Here is a 20,918-nt window from a genome sequence, read left to right on the forward strand (position 1 = left end):
GAGATAAAATAGACAGACTGCTTTTATAAACCTGTAAGTATTTATAGTATTTTTTCAAAATCAATTTGGTTCTTTGTATGATTTATTATGAAAACAGGACATGAAATGGGAGAAGTGTCTCGGATACATAGCATCCTGAAATTAAAACAAAACACAACAAAACCCCTCCCCTTCCATCTTAGAATTAATACTCATTTATTGATTCTAAGTAGAAAAGTGGCAAGGAATAGGCAATTGGGATTCATTCACTTGCCCAGGGTCATAATCTGGGAAGTGAATGAGGCCATATTTGAATCCAGGTCTTCCTGATTCCAGCCTGGTGCTTTACCCATTGTGCTCACTGTGTGTGTGTACCCTAGCTGCCTCAGCACCCTGAAATTAATGAATGTACTTCCCAGTTTGAAGTTTTTTTGTTTGCTGCTGCTTGTTTTGGGAGAGTTTCTGACCTGTGGATGTCCCAAAGACCTATAAGAACCAATTCTCTTTCTTTTTAGGTCATGAAGTTTATTGAGAAGTCTCAGAACATGTCACAGTGAGTAACTAAATTAACAAGTATTTTTTGAACACTTATATGTGCCTAGTATGGGTGCTCAATATACTGAATGCTATAGAACATATACAAGAAATCTATGGCTTTAGTTTGAAGTAGATTAGATATTCATATGAAATAAGCAAAAAACCATTAAACTGGATATCCTCAAATAACTCCTAAATTCTTTAAGAGAGTCTCTGGGTCACTGATGGGAAGAAAGTCTTAGACTGGGAATTTTGCCTGGCTTCAGTAATTTGTCTCCTAGTCTTCTCTCTTGGGAAACCTGCCCTCCCTGCTTTGGAGTACCATTGCTTCTGTCCCTTTTTCTCAGCAGTCTATTTGGAGGCATCCTTTCCTCCTAAATTTTTATAAGTAAAACTCACATAATTCAAAAAGAGAGAATGCTAATTTTCTTAAGTACTTTTTGGGTAATAATTTTGCCCAGGAAGGGAACAATGAAGGTTTTGTACAATCTTTTTATCTAAAAATTAGCTACTGTGGCAGCTAGGTGACATGGGGGATAGAGTGATGGACTTGAAGTCAGGAAACTTCATCTTCCTGAGTTCGAATCTAGCCTCAGAGGCTTATTAACTATGTGACCCTGGGCACTTAACTCTGTTTGCCTCAGTTTCCTCATCTATAAAATGAACTGGAGAATGAAATGACAAACCATTCCAGTATCTTTGCCAAGAAAACCCTAAATGGGGTCACGAAGTTGGACACAACTGAAATGACTCAATAACAAATTATCTATTGCCTCAGATAGTAGCTCATCTCCAGTGCTTATCTGACCCAGGGGAACCAGTGGTCTGAACCACTGACATCAAACTCAAATAGAAATAGAGTATTGACTTGGAAAACCACAAATTAATATTGTCTGTTTTATTGTATTTCTCTTTATTTTGTTAAACATTTCTCCTGGGAGTTTTGTGGCAGGCTATTCAGTTCCCCATAGTTCTGCTCTGTAGGACTATTCAAATTTACTATGAGCAGTGGTTCTTGGTTTTGAATACTGGAACTCCAGTCAGGAAAGTGGAGAGAAACATTTGCTGTCAGCTTTTTCTTTCTATCATGATTTCAGATTTAGAGGCATTTACTAAAGAACATTAAAGACACTTCTACAGGAACTGTAAAGTCATCACCTGGCTAAAGTTACTATATTTCTAAATATTAGTTCTGCTTTTCTAACTATATGGAGCTTAACCAGTTCTAGGATGTTAACTCTGGCTAGATCTGCCATAGAGCATTTCAGAATCCCTGGCAACTTTCAATGTTTATTCTTTGAAGAGTCAACTTTTCTTCTTGAAACATCTCCTTTAATGATCCTCAGGTTAATCTACTGTCTCAAACATCCATTTCCAAAGACAATGGGTTTTTTATATTATTGCCCTAGGCTTGTGAAATAATTTATTATTATATTTAGATGCTTGCACATTATTATCTTTGTCCAATTATAGATACAAAGGTCACTTTGAGAGTGTTTTTGTGTCCTTATTGAAAGATAATTGGGGTTATTCATCCATAACCCAATAAGAAGACAAAAATATACCCAAAATTTGGGTGCCGTGTTAAATTTAAATGTTTTCAGATTTTAGGAATGGACAGTATTGTGTGATGGAATATCTTAGTATTTTTTAGTTTTCTGTATAGTGGTTGATGAAATCCTTCATGCAGAATATTTAATACATAGTAATATTTATTCATAAAACAGGTATGTCTTGATAGATACACCTGGACAGATCGAGGTCTTCACTTGGTCAGCTTCTGGTACAATTATTACTGAAGCCCTGGTAAGTCTTATTTGTACCCTGTGATTGAGAGATCAGTATTGGGGAGTGATTTAGAATGATAAACCCCCATTTTAATTTCATTTTAACAAAAACTATGCTCCACCTGTAAGTCAGACCCTGTGCTAGACTAGGTAGACACAAAAAACCTAGAGTCCCTGCCCTCAAATGAAAGCTTTGCATCTATTGAGGGGAAGGGTGGGGATAAAGCATTTGCCTAGATAAGTTAATCAAGAGACTTTGAGAAGGGAACCAGCCCTGAACCTGTAGAGCAGGGTTAATGTGGCCCCCTAAGGCCATTTATCCAGCCCCCACTGCACTTCCAGAAGGGGGACCTTCTGGTGGTCAGTGAGAGGAGCACTGTATGTGGCAGCACTGCAAAGTGCAGCGTCACTCACTTACATACAATACTACTTCCAGTGACATAATCCTTTGCACCTTGTTCTGAATGAGGCACCAGGCAAAGGATTATGTGGGTGCACAATGGTGAGCAGTGATCTGGGAGAGGGGATTCTGCACTGTGTATACTGCTGCCCAATATAGTGGTGGTGGTGGTGGTGATGGGCCTGTGCAAAGTGTGACAGGCCCATCACAGTCAGCGCTGCAGCCTCCGCTATCTCAAACAGTGGTATATAGATTTGTTCATAGTTTTTTTATACTCTGGACCTCCAACGGTCTGAGAGACAGTGAACTGGCCCCCTGTGTAAAAAGTTTGGGGACCCCTTCCCCAGGGAGAATTAAAGAGATCAAGAAGGGCTTACTGGAAAACCCTGTGACTGAGCTGAGTTTCAGATCTGTAGCCTGTCACTTTTAAGAATTGAAACAATGGCAGTTCCAAAGATGGGGCATCTTTTGCTTAGAAAGGTAGCAGAGTGATTTAGGGTCAAGCAGTTGTCCCTCTGACTAGGGTTTGGCTCACCTTTTTCTTCAGGCATCCTCATTTCCAACAATTGTCATTTATGTGATGGACACATCTAGAAGCACGAACCCTGTTACTTTCATGTCCAATATGCTGTATGCATGCAGGTAAGGCAGCTGGAAGGGCCAAGGCTACCCCTGCATATGTTCTCTTGTTGATTTAAGAAGATTCTTTGTTGAAGCTTCTTGTCCCTAGGAATTCCCTTGGTTGAACTCTTCAACTTGGTACTTGTGAAAGATGTTCCATCATTTACATCATAGGAGTATTGTGAAGAAAGGCCTTTGTTCAGTTTCATTCCACTTTGTTCACGTTGTGTCTTAGAGACTGTTTTGCTATCGCAGTAATAAATGAGTTTGCAAAGTTAATAATGACCAGTAGCAACAGGGTCTAGTTACTGCTCTGACTACATTCAAGTATGGATAGTAGAGAAGGAAAGACAACCCTATGGGCTTTGACAAGTACATTAATATCTTTGAGGCAACAGACCCAGAATGGACATTAATTATCAAGAGAATTTGTGTTTGGGATCATCTAGATTTCTTTTTTTTTTTAATAAAATATTTATTTTATTTAAAAAATTTTTTTCCTCATGGTTAAATGATTCTTGTTCTCTCCCTCTTCTCTTCCCCCCTCCCGGAGTTGACAAGCAATTCCACTGGGCTATACATGTGTTATCACTCAAAACCTATTTCCATAGTATTCATTTTTGTAATAGAGCAATCTTTTAAAACAAAAAACTCAAATCCTATACCCATATAAAATAAATCCTATGTTTTCTTCTGAATTTCTACTCCCACAATTTCTTTATTTTAAAATTTTATTTCTGTATTTTTTAATAACAAATTTCTACCTATCTTTTCCAAAGTTATATGATCCAGATTGTCTCCCTCCTTCCACACCCCCCCCCCCCCATCCTCCACCCCCGAGCTGGCAAGCAATTCATTCTGGGTTATACATATGTTATCATGCAAAAACATATTTCCATATTAATCATTTTTATAAGTGAATAATTTTATAAAACCAAAAACCCCAAACATATACCCAAATAAATAAGTGAAGAATTATATGTTTTGATCTGCATTTCTACTCCCAACAGGTTTTTTTCTGGAGGTGGATAGCATTCTTTGTCGTAAATCCCTCAGGATTATCTTTAATCATTGTATTGCTATTAGTAGCTAAGCCTTAGCAAATTTGATCATTCCACAGTATTGCTGTTACTGTGTACAATGTTTTATTGGTTCTGCTTATTTCACTCTATATCAGTTCATCTATGTTTTTCCAGATCTTTCTGACATCTGAAATCATCTGAACTTGATGAAATGAACAGGAGTTCATTATTCCTTACAGCACAATGGTATTCCATCACCATCATACACCACAATTTGTTCAGCCATTCCCCAATTGATGGACATCCCTTTGGTTACCAATTCTTTACCACCATAAAAAAAGCAACTATAAATATTTTTGAACAAATAGTTCCTTTTCCATTTTTTTATTTCCTCTTTGGGATATAGACTTTATAGTGGTATTACTGGATCAAAGGATATGCTTTATTTTATTGTCCTTTGGGCATGATTCCAAATTGTCCTCCAGATTGGTTGGATCAGTTCATAACTCCACCAGCAATGCATGAATGTTGTTTGGGGACATGGCTCTTGAGAACCTCACTTTTTGCCTTTAGTATGAATGTAGTAAGTCAAACTTGGTTGACATAGAAACTTGGTTACTAGGAGGAGTGGAATTTTAAAAAAAATAGGTATATTCTTTTTTTATTCCACTGCCCCTTCCTCCCCCTGCCACCCTGATTCTTCTCTTTTAATCCTCACCTGCCTGTTATAAGAAAAACAGTGCATTAAAAAAAAAACCCAAACAACAACAAACTAGCAGACCTAGCAGCTGCATTGGGATCTAGAAGGCTCTTGTTAAATGTTTGTGACTGTGTAAATGTAACATTATGAGCCTATCATGTACTACTTTGGCCAAGGGGAGGGAAGTATATAAAAGCATCCCTCTTCCACAGCTAACATTGGTCTTTCTAGCAGTGATATTTTCACTTCTAAAACTAGGTGTGTGAAATAACCTCTAGGCGTAAGCAGTAATTAATAACTGTGTTCAGGTACTAATTCCAAAGCCAGGCAGGCCAAAAACAGAGAAAGAAAATTATAGACCAATCTCCCTAATGAATATAGATGCAAAAATCTTAAATAGGATACTAGCAAAAAGACTCCAGCAAGTGATCAGAAGGGTCATCCACCATGATCAAGTAGGATTTATACCAGGGATGCAGGGCTGGTTCAACATTAGGAAAACTATCCACATAATTGACCACATCAACAAGCAAACCAACAAGAACCACATGATTATCTCAATAGATGCAGAAAAAGCCTTTGATAAAATACAACACCCATTCCTACTAAAAACACTAGAAAGCATAGCAATAGAAGGGTCATTCCTAAAAATAATAAACAGTATATATCTAAAACCATCAGCTAATATCATCTGCAATGGGGATAAACTAAATCCATTCCCATTAAGATCAGGAGTGAAACAAGGATGCCCATTATCACCTCTATTATTTGACATTGTATTAGAAACACTAGCAGTAGCAATTAGAGAAGAAAAAGAAATTGAAGGCATTAAAATAGGCAAGGAGGAGACCAAGTTATCACCCTTTGCAGATGACATGATGGTCTACTTAAAGAATCCTAGAGATTCAACCAAAAAGCTAATCGAAATAATCAACAACTTTAGCAAAGTTGCAGGATACAAAATAAACCCACATAAGTCATCAGCATTTCTATATAATTCCAACACAGCTCAGCAGCAAGAAATAGAAAGAGAAATCCCATTCAAAATTACCTTAGACAAAATAAAATACTTAGGAATCTATCTCCCAAGACAAACACAGGATCTATATGAACACAACTACAAAACACTTTCCACACAACTAAAACTAGACTTGAACAATTGGAAGAACATTAACTGCTCATGGGTAGGACGAGCCAATATAATAAAAATGACCATCCTAACCAAACTCATCTATGTATTTAGTGCCATACCCATGGAACTTCCAAAATTTTTTTTTTTACTGATTTAGAAAAAACCATAACAAAGTTCATTTGGAAGAACAAAAGATCAAGGATATCCAGGGAAATAATGAAAAAAATACAAAGGAAATAATGAAAAAAAATACAAAGGAAGGGGGTCTTGCAGTCCCAGATTTCAGACTATATTATAAAGCAGCGGTCATCAAAACAATTTGGTACTGGCTAAGAGACAGAAAGGATCAGTGGAATAGACTGGGGGCAAGCAACCTCAGCAAGACAGTATATGACAAACCCAAAGATCCCAGCTTTTGGGACAAAAATCCACTATTTCATAAAAACTGCTGGGAAAATTGGAGGACAGTGTGGGAAAGATTAGGTTTAGATCAACACCTCACACCCTACACCAAGATAAATTCAAAATGGGTGAATGACTTGAACATAAAGAAGGAAACTATAAGAAAATTAGGCGAACACAGAATAGTATACATGTCAGACCTTTGGGAAGGGAAAGACTTCAAAACCAAGCAAGAATTAGAGTTACGAAATGCAAAATAAATAATCTGGATTACATCAAATTAAAAAGTTTTTGTACAAACAAAACCAATGTAACCAAAATCAGAAGGGTAGCAACAAATTGGGAAACAATCTTCATAAAAACCTCTGACAAAGGTTTTTAATTACTCAAATTTATAAAGAACTAAATCAATTGTACAAAAAATCAAGCCATTCTCCAATTGACAGATGGGCAAGGGACATGAACAGGCAGTTCGCAGCCAAAGAAATCAAAACTATTAATAAGCACATGAAAAAGTGCTCTACATCTCTTATAATCAGAGAGATGCAAATCAAAACAACTCTGAGGTATCACCTCATACCTAGCAGATTGGCTAACATGACAGCTATGGAAAGTAATGAATGCTGGAGGGGATGTGGCAAAGTGGGGACATTAATTCATTGCTGGTGGAGTTGTGAATTGATCCAACCATTCTGGAGGGAAATTTGGAACTATGCCCAAAGGGATTTAAAAGATTGTCTGCCCTTTGATCCAGTTATAGCACTGCTGGGTTTGTACCCCAAAGAGATAATAAGGAAAAAGACTTGTACAAGAATATTCATAGCTGCATTCTTTGTGGTGGCCAAAAATTGGAAAATGAGGGGATGCCCTTCAATTGGGGAATGGCTGAACAAATTGTGGTATATGTTGGTGATGGAATACTATTGTGCAAAAAGGAATAATAAAGTGGAGGAATTCCATGGAGACTGGAACAACCTCCAGGAAGTGATGCAGAGCGAAAGGAGCAGAACCAAAAAAACATTGTACACAGAGACTGATACATTGTGGTACAATCGAAGGTGATGGACTTCTCCATTAGTGGCAATGCAATGTCCCTGAACAATCTGCAGGGATCTAAAAAACACTATCCACAAGCAGAGGATAAACTGTGGGAGTAAAAACACCGATGAAAAGCAACTGCTTGACTACAGGGTTGGAGGGGATAAGACTGAGGAGAGACTCTAAATGAACACTATAATGCAAATTCCAACAACAGGGAAATGGGTTCGAGTCAAGAACACATGTGATAACCAGTGGAATCATGCGTCGGCTATGGGAGAGGGAAAGGTGGGGGGGAGGAAAAGAAAATGATCTTTGTTTCCAGTGAATAATGTATGGAAACGACCAAATAAAATAATGTTTAAAAATTAAAAAAAAATAACTGTGTTCAGTTGCAAATTAACAATATCAAAATCTGTCATCACCACCATATTAAAGAAGATATAGCCTTTAGTTGTGCTTTTTTTTTTTGGTGGGGAAGGGTGTTTCATTTTTCTCCTGGAGGGAAGAAATGTTTATCATGCTGAACATATACTTTACCTGGATGCTACTTGTTACTTACTGGTGTTTGATTCTTTTTTCAGTATCCTGTATAAAACTAAGTTGCCTTTCATTGTGGTCATGAATAAGGTAGGTATTCCTCACCATTTTGGGGCCTGGGTACTGAACTGAGAGGTAGTAGATATGGAGTCTAGGCCTAGCCTTTCTGTTGTCTGTGTGATCTTGAGTAAATTATTTTGCCTTTTTGGGATTGTCTCTTTATCTGGCAGAGGACTACTAGGTAGTTTCATAAGTACTGTCAGGCTGTAAAAATAAGTGATAATGTTCAGTGTCTAAACTGCCTTGAAGTTGGCCTCCTTTTTAATACTTTCTTGTTGAGGGAGATGAGATTTGGTGGGTAAGAAGGGTTGCTTTAGGTTATAGAGAGCAGGTAGATTCAGTAATCTGCATTGCTAAAAAAGGAGGCTAGGCTATGAGATCTCTTTAGAAAAAGGATCAGTCTCTCTAAAGAAGTCTACCTCAGGATGACTGAAGAAGCAAGCTCCTCTGGGCAGAGCAGAACATATACAAGTTAGGGAGGAGGTACTAATGTTTGTGGTAAAATACCTGTGTTAGGAGATGGGATCGATAAGGAGACATGAGAGATCACTTGGCTGGAGAGGGCAGAATCAGCTTTGTAACCTGGGAGGTGTTTTTCGCTGTGGACCCAGAAGCTATTTGCTGTAGCAGAGGGAAAGGAGGAAATAGGGATTCAGCAACTATAGGTTGTGGTAAAGTAATGCTTGGTTTTGATCATGTTGATTTGATAAGGTGGATTAGAGAGGAGGAAAAAAGAATATGCATGGTTTATTGGGTTCAAACACAATTTCTAAAAACAAATGAAACTTAAAAAAACCTAAGTTGACTTGCTAGCCAAGGTGAATGCTAATGTTCACTAGTTTTGAACATATGTGCTAGTAATGGAATGTTGGCATTTACATTGGTAAATTGTCTGTTTTTTGCATCCATTTATGACTTTCCCTGCTATTGTATCTTATAACTGGGACAAAAAAATGGTTAAAATTTAAAGGCAGAGTATGATATTTGCATATAATAATAAGTATTCAGAAGAAGTACTTAGAGATCATTTTAGCTTAGATTATTTAGGGGTGTCTTCAGTTCAGCAAACATTTTTCAAGATCCTATTACTTATTGGATACTATCTTCTCAGAAGAGGTGAGATCAGAGTTGAGTGTTAAGAGGTGGATGTGATATAAGGAGAGAGTATATTCTTTCATCCCAGAGGTAAAATGGCATGGTAAAGAGCCAGAAAAGTAATGGACTTTTTGTGTTGAGAGAAAGTAGACTATTATGGTTCACTTGTAAGTTTCACAGAGTTATGGAAAGAAGCACATTGAGGCCATTTAGAAGGTCCTTGCACTTGATCCTATGGGAAGCAGGGACCTGTTAAAGGTTGTTATGCATGAAATGAAAAGCTTTGTAGGTTTTTGAGCAGGGAGGTGATATGAGTGTATTTAAAAGAATTTATTAAGCATTTACTACATGCCAAGCACTATGCTGAATTTGGGGGCTTATCAAAACAAAGGAGCAAGCCAGTTCCTGCCCTCAGGAAGTTTTCATTTAAATAAGAGAAGACCAAAGATATGAGGGAGTGGCCAGAGGAGTCACTGAGATGCTAGTAGCCTCAGTGGGAATTGGAGTATTGACATGATTACTTTTTCCAGAGGTAGTGAGAGAAGGGGATTTTAGGAGTGTGTGTTCAGCTAAAATATCGAAGGCTCACTCAGCCCCAGTGAAGTGGATGAAGTGCTTGGTCCTAGGTAAAGATACATGTTACAGATCTCTTTTCATGCCAGAGATTCAGGACCTGGTGTTTTTATTTAATTTTCTTTTTTCATTAGGGAAAACTTAGTCTGTGGTGTGAGGGACAAATTTCCAGAAATGATTATGATGAAAAGGCAAATGACATGAGTAAAATCTATATTAAAAGAATGAATTAATTTAGGTTTATCCAACTAAGATAGATTAAGGTAGTAGAGAAACTAACCAGAGGTGAGCAATTAATTATAAGATATTCTAGTTGTTAAGGGTATGTGGTAATAAAGTCTTGGACTTAGGGTTGATGGCCATGAAAAAGGAGAATGGATAGATTTGAAACATTTCAAGAAAAATCCAATTTAGCTTGTGGCTGAACATCTGTGAAAAGGCAGTGGAGGAGGCAGAGGTGATTCGATGTTCTGCTGCCTGATTTCCTAGAGGAAATATGAAAGTCAGACAAAAATCTTTCAGCAAATGACTGTTGAACTTGGATTTATGTATGCTGAAGTTGAACTGAACAGTTTTAATGCCTCAGTAAACTTTTCAGCTCAATGCTTATCTGATATTTAGGTATAGGATTTCCATTTCTTTAAATATATAACTTTCCTTTTGTGATCATATGAGCCATTGTTTTTGTTATCATTGTCATCATCTTCATCATTTTTTAACTCCTTACTTTCTGTTTTAGAATCAATTCTCTGTTCCAATGCAGAAGAGCAGTTAAAGGCGAGGTGATTTGGGTTAAGTGACTTGTTCAAGGTCACACAGATAGGAAGTGTCTTGTCATTTTCCATTTACGTGTCTTATGAACTGTCCTCAATTCTGAAACTCAGTCTATTTCTTCTGCCTGATACAGACTGACATCATTGATCATAGCTTTGCAGTGGAATGGATGCAGGATTTTGAGACCTTCCAAGATGCCTTAAATCAAGAAACTACATACGTCAGTAATCTGACTCGTTCTATGAGTCTGGTATTGGATGAGTTTTACAGTTCACTCAGAGTAAGTTTTCACCTTCACTTTCTTTCCACTTTTAAGTAACCTGGATAATCTATAAAAGGGACATATTTGATTTAACCCGTAGAAAAGAACAAAAGTTTGAGAGGTTTCAGCTGTTTTGTTTGGCTGAATAGGTCAAATAAATAGATAACTTTGAAAAAAGGTTGGGTTGTAATCTAAATTTTTGCTCTAATTCTTTGTTAAGTAAAACTGTTAAAATGATAGCATAATTTATTTAACATTTTACAATAGGAAACACAAGAATATAACATGCAAATTAGGAAACATTTAAAGGAATATAAACATGCCGTTATCTATACATTCAACTGTTTTTGCCAACTGCTTAACTAAAACTTGGTTTTCCTTTCTACATTAAGGTAGACTTGTAAACTTTCTACCAAGAATATTAGCCTGGATCTTATCACATAGTATAACTCTTTGATAGTAGTAGAGTAAAAGTGGGAAATACTTGCTTGGCCTTTCAAATAGCTTATTCCTGATCAAACAATAAACAGGCACAGATTAAGTATAACAAAGATAGACCCAAGTAAACTAGGACTTGCCCTTAAAAAGCTTAAGTTCTCCAGGAAAACATTATACACACTAATAGTAATCTTTTTTGATGAATGTTATGAATGAGTTAGTTATTCTTAGCGATACAGTGATCAAAGACAATCTTCTCCAAGGATTCATTGATGAAAAATGCTGTCTCTCTGGAGAAAGAACTGATGGAGTCTGAATACAAACTAAAACGTGTTACATTTCACTTCCTTCTTTTTTGGCTGTTCTTGTTCAAATTCTCTTCTACAACATGAATACATATGGAAAAATGTTTTATGTGATTGCACATTTAAAATCTATATCAGCTTGCTTACTCTCAGGGGAAGAAGGGAGAGAATTTGGGATTCAAAATTTCAAAAACGATATTTATTTTTAAACTCGGGTTCCCTCAGAGAGGTAACATAAACCTGTCTAAGATATTACAAAATAAATTCAAGGTGTTTGTTTTGTTTTGTTTTGTTTTTTTTTAAGGGAAAAGAACCATAGCTGATGTAGTCAGAAAATTTTTTGTGCAGAAGGTAGTGCTTGAGTTGAATCTTAGAGAACTCTGGGAACTATTAGAGATTCTGAAGGTCAGAGATGAGGAGGAAGTGCATTCCAGGTGTGAGGCAACAGCCATTGCAGAGACACAGAGAAGAGACATTGTGCCTGTGTTGAGGATAAATTTAGGGTTGAGACTGAATATAAATTTAGTTGGTCAACAGGGATTTAATTTCTAAATCCCAATGAAACACTCAAGTCAGAATGGAATTTTATGGTGGTTTATTTACAATAGGAGGAAGAAATTAAGAGAGAGAGAGGAGATCCAGAGTGAACCTTGGGGGTGTGGTTAATTGAACTGAAGGTTGATTGAACATTTATTTTGAATGTATACTCTTATGCCAAAAGGGGACTGCCCCCTAATTGGTTTTTGTCAATGCGCCCATTTCTATTTCCCTCTTTTCTCTAATTATTGTAGTTTTTCTCTTAGAAGGTAGAAATTTTGTATGCACCTACAGTTAGAAAATTTAGAGGTGCAGGATGATTATGTTTAGTGGTCAGTTGGGGAGACTAGTCCCCCAGTCATCATCAGGGGGGATTGTGAATTTTAGATTTTCTCCATTTTGCTTAGTCTAGCACCCAGGAATGTATACACCCACACTTAAGGATTAAGTGTCACGGAAGAAGGCCTATGACTGGCACATGCTAGCAAGAGACAAATCAGAAACAACTGACTGACCCCTGGGCTGTCCTAAGCCAAGCTTAAACCACCATTGGCACATGTGAGACACAGGAAGTGATGTAAAGAACTGCCTTGATATTTCATGTCACTTTCTGTGGGGAGGGAGCTTTGGCGGAGTTGACCCTGGAACTCGAGCCTGGTGGAGCTCTTCAGGTGCCTTCCTTGAGACGGTCATGTGGTGAGTGATAAGACTGACTCCCCTTTCCCTTGGCTTTGTGGGGAGGCCCCCCCCTTGGCCAAGGCCTCTGAATTCCTGCCTGGCTCAACCTGAGCTGGAGCAGTTTAAATTCCTCCTCCCCCCCCCCCCCCTTTTCTCTCTCTCTCTCTCTCTCTCTCTCTCTCTCTCTCTCTCTCTCTCTCTCTCTCTCTCTCTCTCTCTCTCTCCCCCCCCCCTCTCTTTCCCTCTCTCTCTCTCTCTCCCTATTGTAAATAAACCACCATAAAATTCCATTCTGACTTGAGTGTTTCATTGGGATTTAGAAATTAAATCCCCGACCAACTAAATTTATTTTTAGTCTCAACCCTAAATTTAGCCTTAACACCTGTCCCAGGAATATTAGGTACACCAACTTGGATATAGAATTCATGAAAGGGACTAATGTGTTAGAAGATTGGAAGAGGAAGTTGGAGCCAAGTTATTGAAAGGCTTATTTGATCTTAGAGATTCTAGAGAGTTGCATAATTAGGCAATTGATTAAGGAATTAGGTCACTCAGTGGATAGAAAATAGGGCCTGAAGTCAAGAAGATCTGAGTTCAAATTTGGCCTCAAAGTTCTAAATTTTACTTCCCAATTCTGTTTCTTTCTTGCTTTCTCTTCCCTCATGTGCAAAGAAGAGAAAATAAAAGCATGCAGCTTGTTTAATTTCATTCATTAAAAATATTTATAGATCAGCTAGATGCACTGTTTTTATTTTTCTCTGTCCTGGGAGTCATTTCCCTATTTATATCTTGAGTCACAGTAAGAATTATATTGCTTTTCATTTTTGTTTTACCAGGTTCAAATCTGACCTCAAACAGTTCCTAGCAGTATCACTTAAACCCCTTCATCCAGCCCTTGCAGCAACTCTTCTTAGAATTAATCCTAAGATAGAAGGAAAGGGTTAAAAGAAAAAAGTATATTTTATACTTTTATATATACACCATATTTTTATATATGTATATGGGTGTATACACACACACACACACACACACACACACACACACACACAGACACAGAGTATTTCTTTCCACAAATATAATTTGGTACCTACAAGTTGCAGGCATTTTTTCAGTCATACCCAAATATTTGTGACTCCATTTGGGGTTTTCTTGGCAAAGGTATTGGTGTGCTTTGCCATTTCCTTTTCAGTTCATTTTGCCAATATGAAACTGAAGCAAATACAGGTTAAGTGACTTGCCTAAGGTCACATTGCTAGTGTCTGGGACTGGATTTGAACTTAGTTCTTCCTGACAGTTCTCTATCTACTACACCACCTACTTACAGCTGCAAGGCAATGAAGTAGGACTGAGAGAAATACAATAAGTACAATATAGGTCCCACTGACAAGGAGCACAAAAACCTAGGCTGGTAAAGTGCTACGAGAGAGGAGAAGAGTACTAATAGCATTTAGAAGAGGGATTTATTGTTTCCTGCTAAGGTGGGATGAGGAATCAAGAAAACCTAATTGATGCAGTTGTGTGTTACCTGGCTTTAGAAGAATGAATTTGCTTGATAGGCAGGAGCAGCACGCATATGGTAGAGAATGAAGAGTGTAGTTTGGTGGATTTCAGTAGTAGATTTATGAAAAGAAGTGATATCAAATCAGTCACTCCTACTTGCTTGCTTTCTTATTATTCTCTCATTTCTGTATTCCTGGAAACATCTTTTTGCCAAACTGCTGTGTGTGTGTGTGTGTGTGTGTGTGTGTGTGTGTGTGTGTGTGTGTGTGTGTGTGAGATTTTTTTTTTAAATTGTTATGCTTGAGGCCTTTTAAAGGGACTAAATCCTCTTTCCCTTGAATATTAAAAAAAAGTCTTTTAACAAAGCAACATAAAGAGAATATTTTAAAGTTTACAATTTAAAATTTTTTTCAAGCATTTTTTTCTCCCTCCTATTTCTCCTCTTCTCCCATTGGAAAAAGAAAAACAATATCCTTGCAACAAATATTGTATATTAAACAAAACAAATTCTCATTTGGCTTTGTTCAAAAATTAGGAGATAGAATTTTTAAAGCCTGTTTTTTTCAGTGATTGCTCATAGTATTCTGGGATGCTTTTGGCAGGTGGTAGGGGTATCTGCTGTCCTGGGCACAGGCTTAGAAGAACTCTTTGTGCAAGTCACCAGTGCCACAGAAGAATATGAAAGGTAAGAAGTGAAGATGTCCTTGATAGCATTGGGACCCATGCTTCTGGGATGAGGGGGCAGTGAGGTTTAGGCTAAACACATTTAGGTTTTCTTCCATTTTTGCACTTGATTCATGTTACATACATGTAATGGGTCTCCTCTCATTGACTGGGTGACATCTGACTTTTTAACAGAAGTAGGACATCTACAACCTGTAAATATGTTTATTCCATAGAAAAACTCTTCTATACACTCTTTTCCCTCCCTGTCCCCTTTGCCCAACACTTATATATGCCCACTTACCTGTACTGGCAGTGATCTCCTATTTGGTTCGATTTGTACATTTCTGACACATTTTTGATTCTTCAGACAAGGACTTTTTATTGCATTCAACCTGCTTAGTATTCAAGTGCATCACAGTTCCATGTCAAGATTTCTGAACCCAGTAGTCATCTATCATTCACCTTGAGCTTCCACCCAATGTTCAACTCTTCAACCAAGCAGATTTTTTCAACAAGAATTATTTGCACTTCCTAGTTTCATTGGCAGTTTAGGTGCTTTGTAGTTTTGCTTATTAGTAGGTATCTTACTGACCTGTTGGAGGTTTAGGCATATCCCTTTATTTAACTACATTTGGTCATAATGGTCCCTTTGGTGATGGGAGTTGTAGGTACTTGGCCTGTGACAGATGACTGTTGAGGAAAGGCATTTAAAAAGAATTTTCTCTTTCATAGGGAGTATCGCCCTGAATATGAGCGTCTGAAGAAAACACTGGTAAGAAAGAGAACTGGCTGTTCCCACAGGCTTTTTTTCATGGTTGTATTCCAAGGTACTTTTTGAAAGCCTGTTCTTTTCATTTAAATGTATGTATTCACCACCTTGTAGTTCTTCTTCATGCAGAAAGAATAGTGAAGTGTCATCTTACAGTTTTCAAAGCATTTTCCTCCCAGCTGGCCGGAGGAGGTGGTGAAATGTCTACTTGCTCATCTTCCTGAGAGGTCCATGGGCTTTGCTGGGGTCACAAAGCCACGTGAATCTGGTCTTTGGGTTCACCACCAAATCTTTTCTTCCCTACATCTTGACATCTCAAGTTCTGATTTCTTAAATTCACATTTGAAAATTGGGCTTCTTTGTGGCATTTTAAACAACAAATTCAATTCACTAAATATTTGAGCACCTACTCAGTGCAAGGCACAATTGGGATTATAAAGATGAAAAATAACTCCTGTCCTCAGGGATCTCACATCCTTTTGGGGGGGTAGTAAATATACATGTACAAATGTTATGTGGGGCAGAGAGAAAAGAGGACAGGAAGAAGAGACAAAAGACACATCAAAGTGGTCTAGTAATATTTGAGGAGAAAGAGATTGGAGATTAAAGGGAGAGCCTATGTGGAGGAGATGGCCCGTATGTTGAGCCTTGAAGGACAATAATCTGATTAAGGTGTATCTCAAGACAGAGTAGAACAGTGGATGGAGTGCTTGAATTTGGCTTCATAAACCTTCTGTGATCCTGAATCACTTAGCCTTTTTCAGTCTTAGTTTCCTTATCTGTAAAATGATGGTAGCACTTTGTGTAGAGTTCTGCTTTTCCTTTTTGAGAATATATCTTCTCCCTGACACTGAAGTTTGCTCTCCTGACTGTGAGATTGTGGCTTCAACTATAGAATCTCCTTTCTTAAAAATCTCTTAGAGCAGGAAAAGCACCAACTCAAATACCAAGAAAGTCACTTGATGACCTTAAAGAGACTCTCATCAGAACTAAGTTTACTCAGTACATGTAGCCCAGGACATAGTCTGTGCAGGCAGGGATGCCAGTCATTAGCTTCCACCCACATGCCTGCTCATAAAGTAAGATTCTGGACTGGATCTAAAACTAGTATCTCCAAGTTGGTCCTTTGTCATTGAACTTTTGACCACTTATATTTGAAAGGAATTTCATTTCCCTGCCTATGCCATGTACCTATTTTACTTAGCGTCAGTCATAGCCCCTACTTTATGAACCCCTGATTTTTTTGGTGTCCTTTCCTTTCTCTTTTCATCTAAATCCTTTCTTTCTGAATCTTTCCATTGCTATTAACTTCTCTTCAGGAGACTAGTAGCTTCTTCCTACCTCGGGGATTTTCTTTTCCATGGTATTTTTTTCCCCTTCATTTCTATAGGCCCATGCACAGAGCCAACATCAAAAAGAGCAACTAGACCGTCTTCGAAAGGACATGGGGCCTGTGGCCTTGGATCCTGGGGCTGCCACAGGTACCTGAGAGTCTGTTGAAGCTGGGGAACACAGTGCTTTCTTCCATTAAGAAGGAATACACTAATGATCTGTGGGGCAGAAGAGAGTCTCTGATAGGTTGATATATGTGACAGTTTTATGAAGCCTCATCTTTATTTAGTTTCTGTTTCATGTTGCTAATTTGGGGATCTTCATTCAAATAAGGAATTTATTGGTACAGTGACTTTGGTTTGGGATCAGCTTGAAATTATTGCCCTTCACTTTAGTGTTCCTGATTCATGCATTTTAGTAGCTCAGTAGACTGCTGAAGCTAAATTGGATTTAAGTTAGAAATTATTTTTTTTTTAACCCTTATCCTCTGTCTTAGAATCCATACTAAGTATTCAAAGGGAGAAATGCAGTAATGGTTAGGCAATTAGGGTTAAGTGACTTGCCAAGGGTCATATCAGAGCTTGGAAGTATCTGAGGCTGGGTTTGAACCCAGGTCCTCTTGAGTCCAGGCCTTGTGCTCTATCTACTGTACTACAGTAACTGCCTTTTCATGAACATTTTTAATTGTTTAAATAAGATTTGGGTTTTATTAGGATCTTTTTTTTATGCCATAGTCATTTCTCCCATATAATTCTCTTGCATAACTAAGAAAAACAATTAGACAGAATAGAACAACTATGCTTGGCAGTACATGCAACCTTCTTCCCCCCTTTCTATTTAGAAGAGGGTAATGTGCTTCATCGTTTGTCTTAGAGGCCGAGAATTGGTCACCTTCATTTTATCTGAGTTCAGGAGTCTTAGTCCTTGTTTTTATTTAGTATTGAAGTCACTTACTCTCTTGGTAATGGTTTCTTTGTGCATGTAAGTTTTTGAATCCTTTCATATATTCATATCTTGTCGTGAAATAATATTTAATTTCATTGACATACTAAATTTCATTGATTCCCCTGCCAGTGGTCACTTTGTTTATAGTTTTTTGGATTACACATCACATTTTTGGTGTTTTGGGCACCTTTCTATCTTTGATCTCTTTGGGGTATAGGCCCATTGGTAATATCTCTGGGTCAAAAGTTATTAATAGCTTAAGTGATTTTCTCAGATAATTCCAGATTGTTCTCTAGAAGGTTTAGACCTTCACGTAGTGCACTAGCATGTTCATCTTTCACTGCCACACTAACAGTGACCATTTCAGGTCTTTATAAGTTTGGTGCGGAAGAGCTGAAATCTGTCTCTTGTTGGCTTTTCACAGATCCTTTATAATTGATATAAAAGTCTAAAGGGCTCCCCTTATTTAGGTTTCCATCCCAAATGACTACTGGAACTTCTGGATAAAGTAGTGACTGCTCAGGTTGAGGCCTCAGGTTGGAGGGGGGGAAGGTTATATACCAGATGAGATATAACTAATAGCCATTAAGGGCCCAAGGTTTCATTCTGTTTTAATAAGATTCTGCCTTTTTTCTGTCAGTTTTAAAAAGATTCTACTCCTTTTAACCTTGCCTATTTCTGAAGCATCTGGCACTTTAGTCCTTTCCCTCCCTTTATGCTCAAGGGCTTCATTTAGTCTCTATTTAATTGGGCATTAATTAATTTCTCTAATTATTTTTCTTTTAAAAGCTACTGAGCAGTTATACTGTATACATGGTATATAGTATATACGAAATACATAAGAGGAATTCTAGCAGTATTATTTATGAATAATTTGTACAGAATAGTCCTCATAGTTCCATAGTAGTTGTCTGCAATGAAAAGATAATTGATAGCTTTCAAAAGACATTTCCTCATCTTTTTTTTTTTAATTATAATCTCCTTTTCATTTAGAGAATCCCAAAGTTCAATATGAAAGCCTCGAAGCCCTCCCTCACAGTTCCCTGGGCCCTCTGGATGTCAAGATTTTACTATTCTAACTTTTTTTTAAACCCTTACTTTCCATCTTAGAATCAATACCATGTATTGGTTCCAAGGCAGAAGAATGAGATGGGCTAGGCAATGGAGTTTAAGTGACTTGCCTAGGGTCACACACCTAGGAAGTGTCTTGAGTTCAGATTTGAACCCAGGACCTCCCAGCTCTAGACCTGGCCACCCATCTATAACCCCCTCTCCCCTGATCTAATTCTTGAAGCCAGTTCCAATGCCACCTCTGTGTATGATGGGGAGATCTTGTCACCCTACTGCTAGTCTCCTCCTTTCTCAAGGGTTTATAAAGGGGGAGTCAGTGCTTCATAATCAAACTGAAGTTGTTTTTTGGCAAATTAATGATGTTTGTGTTTCCTTTGTAGACAGTTCAGCTTCTGCAGTGATGCCTTCTGATCTGATTCTAACTCGGGGTACAGCAGATGAGGAAGAAGAAGATGAAGAAGATAGTGATACAGACGACATTGACCATAAAGGTGAGAGAAAACAGTTGCAATGAAGGCAACAAACTGAAATGTTTTTATAGAGATAGAGAGCTGCTTCCACTGGGAGCTGTCTACCAAGGAAATTCATATTTTGGAATTACAGGTATCCCCTCCATGTCGTAACTTTCCCCCTTGTAGTTTTGATATATTGCAGATTAGCATAAGAAATTGAATGGGAATTCTGGGGGAAGATATTCAGAAGCCTCAAACACACAAAAGCCAGCAGATGGGAGGTCCTTGGCTTCAAATCTGGCCTCAGACACTTCTTAGCTGGGTGAACCTGGGCAAGTCACTTAACCCTCATTGCCTAGCCCTTACCAGTCTTCTCCCTTGGAACCAAAATGCAGTATTGATTCTGAGACGGAAGGTGAGGATTTAAAAAAATAAATAACGTTAAGTAAAAAGTTTAAAAGTTTACTAAAGAATGTGAAACCCAGCATATGACACAGAAAAGCTAGAAATGTAGAGATATTTTAACATTGACCTACATATAGTCTGTGGTCAAATATTTAACCTAAATTTTACAATAAAGTACTGTAAAACCTTATAAAAGGAAATGAAAAAATTTAGACGTCTTCTCTGGTACAAAGGGAAGACCAAAAAATTTTATTTGGATTTTCCAGATCATCAGGGCACTCACTGAGTCCCTAACTCCTTGGATGTGGAAGGGATACTTGTATTTTGGAGTAAAATTCCTACTTTCTAATGCATGTAATCAGTAGCCAAGGAGGTAAGAGATGGTAAAGGCTTATAGTAATGGAAAATTGCTTCTTAAAGGCTTTTTACTGCCCTTGGGCAGTTCAGTAATTCTGTTTAAACTTCAAGACGTTTTTTAGAGTCTCTTATTATTTTAGGGCCCCTACAATTGCTTTGAAGGGGAAGATCTGAGGAGACTCATTTTGGTTTATGCACAGCTGGATTATTCACCATAGTAGAAACCTAAGAGTTTTCAGGATATGAAAGATGATTTATCTTTAAAAAACTTGAGTTTAATTTAACTTGGTTAGGAGAAGTTCTATGAGTTGTGAACCAAATCTACCTTTCTGCCTTAACTCCTTTAATGTTTGCATGCTGACCTGATGTCCTGAAATCTCAGCAGTATCAATTGGCAAAGCCTCCCTTGCATGTTTTGGACCAAGTCTCAGAGAGCTTCCTGGTTGGATAAAGTGATCAGCCAGATTTTATTGGAACAAAGTATCTTTCCTAATGAGTACAATGAAAACAGTTCCTACCCATGGGGCTAATTAGTAGTTAG

The 20,918-nt window shown here is 37.7% G+C and overlaps 1 protein-coding gene and 1 long non-coding RNA gene across 4 annotated transcripts in view; one reads left to right on the forward strand and one right to left on the reverse strand.

Annotated features, from left to right (window-relative positions):
* GPN1 (GPN-loop GTPase 1) overlaps positions 1-20,918 on the forward strand; it is a 28,710-nt gene that overhangs the window by 7,051 nt on the left and 741 nt on the right. For both annotated transcript variants that reach the window (XM_001380490.4, XM_007476016.2), the window contains 9 exons: positions 495-532; positions 2,244-2,322; positions 3,251-3,345; positions 8,203-8,248; positions 10,794-10,940; positions 14,983-15,065; positions 15,779-15,818; positions 17,206-17,296; positions 19,544-19,654. In XM_001380490.4, coding sequence (XP_001380527.1) covers positions 495-532; positions 2,244-2,322; positions 3,251-3,345; positions 8,203-8,248; positions 10,794-10,940; positions 14,983-15,065; positions 15,779-15,818; positions 17,206-17,296; positions 19,544-19,654 — 730 coding nt within the window. The remainder of the gene's footprint in view (positions 1-494; positions 533-2,243; positions 2,323-3,250; positions 3,346-8,202; positions 8,249-10,793; positions 10,941-14,982; positions 15,066-15,778; positions 15,819-17,205; positions 17,297-19,543; positions 19,655-20,918) is intronic.
* On the reverse strand, positions 342-16,265 carry LOC103099693 (uncharacterized). Of its 2 annotated transcripts, XR_008915474.1 has the most exons (4): positions 15,348-16,265; positions 8,726-8,839; positions 3,239-3,570; positions 342-2,340 (listed from the first exon to the last, which is right to left on the reverse strand). It is a non-coding gene; the product is annotated as an uncharacterized LOC103099693 (long non-coding RNA). The 2 variants fall into 2 exon arrangements; XR_008915473.1 differs by lacking the exon at positions 15,348-16,265 and having other exon boundaries at positions 8,726-10,796.

This window comes from Monodelphis domestica, chromosome 1 (genome assembly GCF_027887165.1).
Source record: "Monodelphis domestica isolate mMonDom1 chromosome 1, mMonDom1.pri, whole genome shotgun sequence".
NCBI lineage: Eukaryota > Metazoa > Chordata > Mammalia > Didelphimorphia > Didelphidae > Monodelphis > Monodelphis domestica.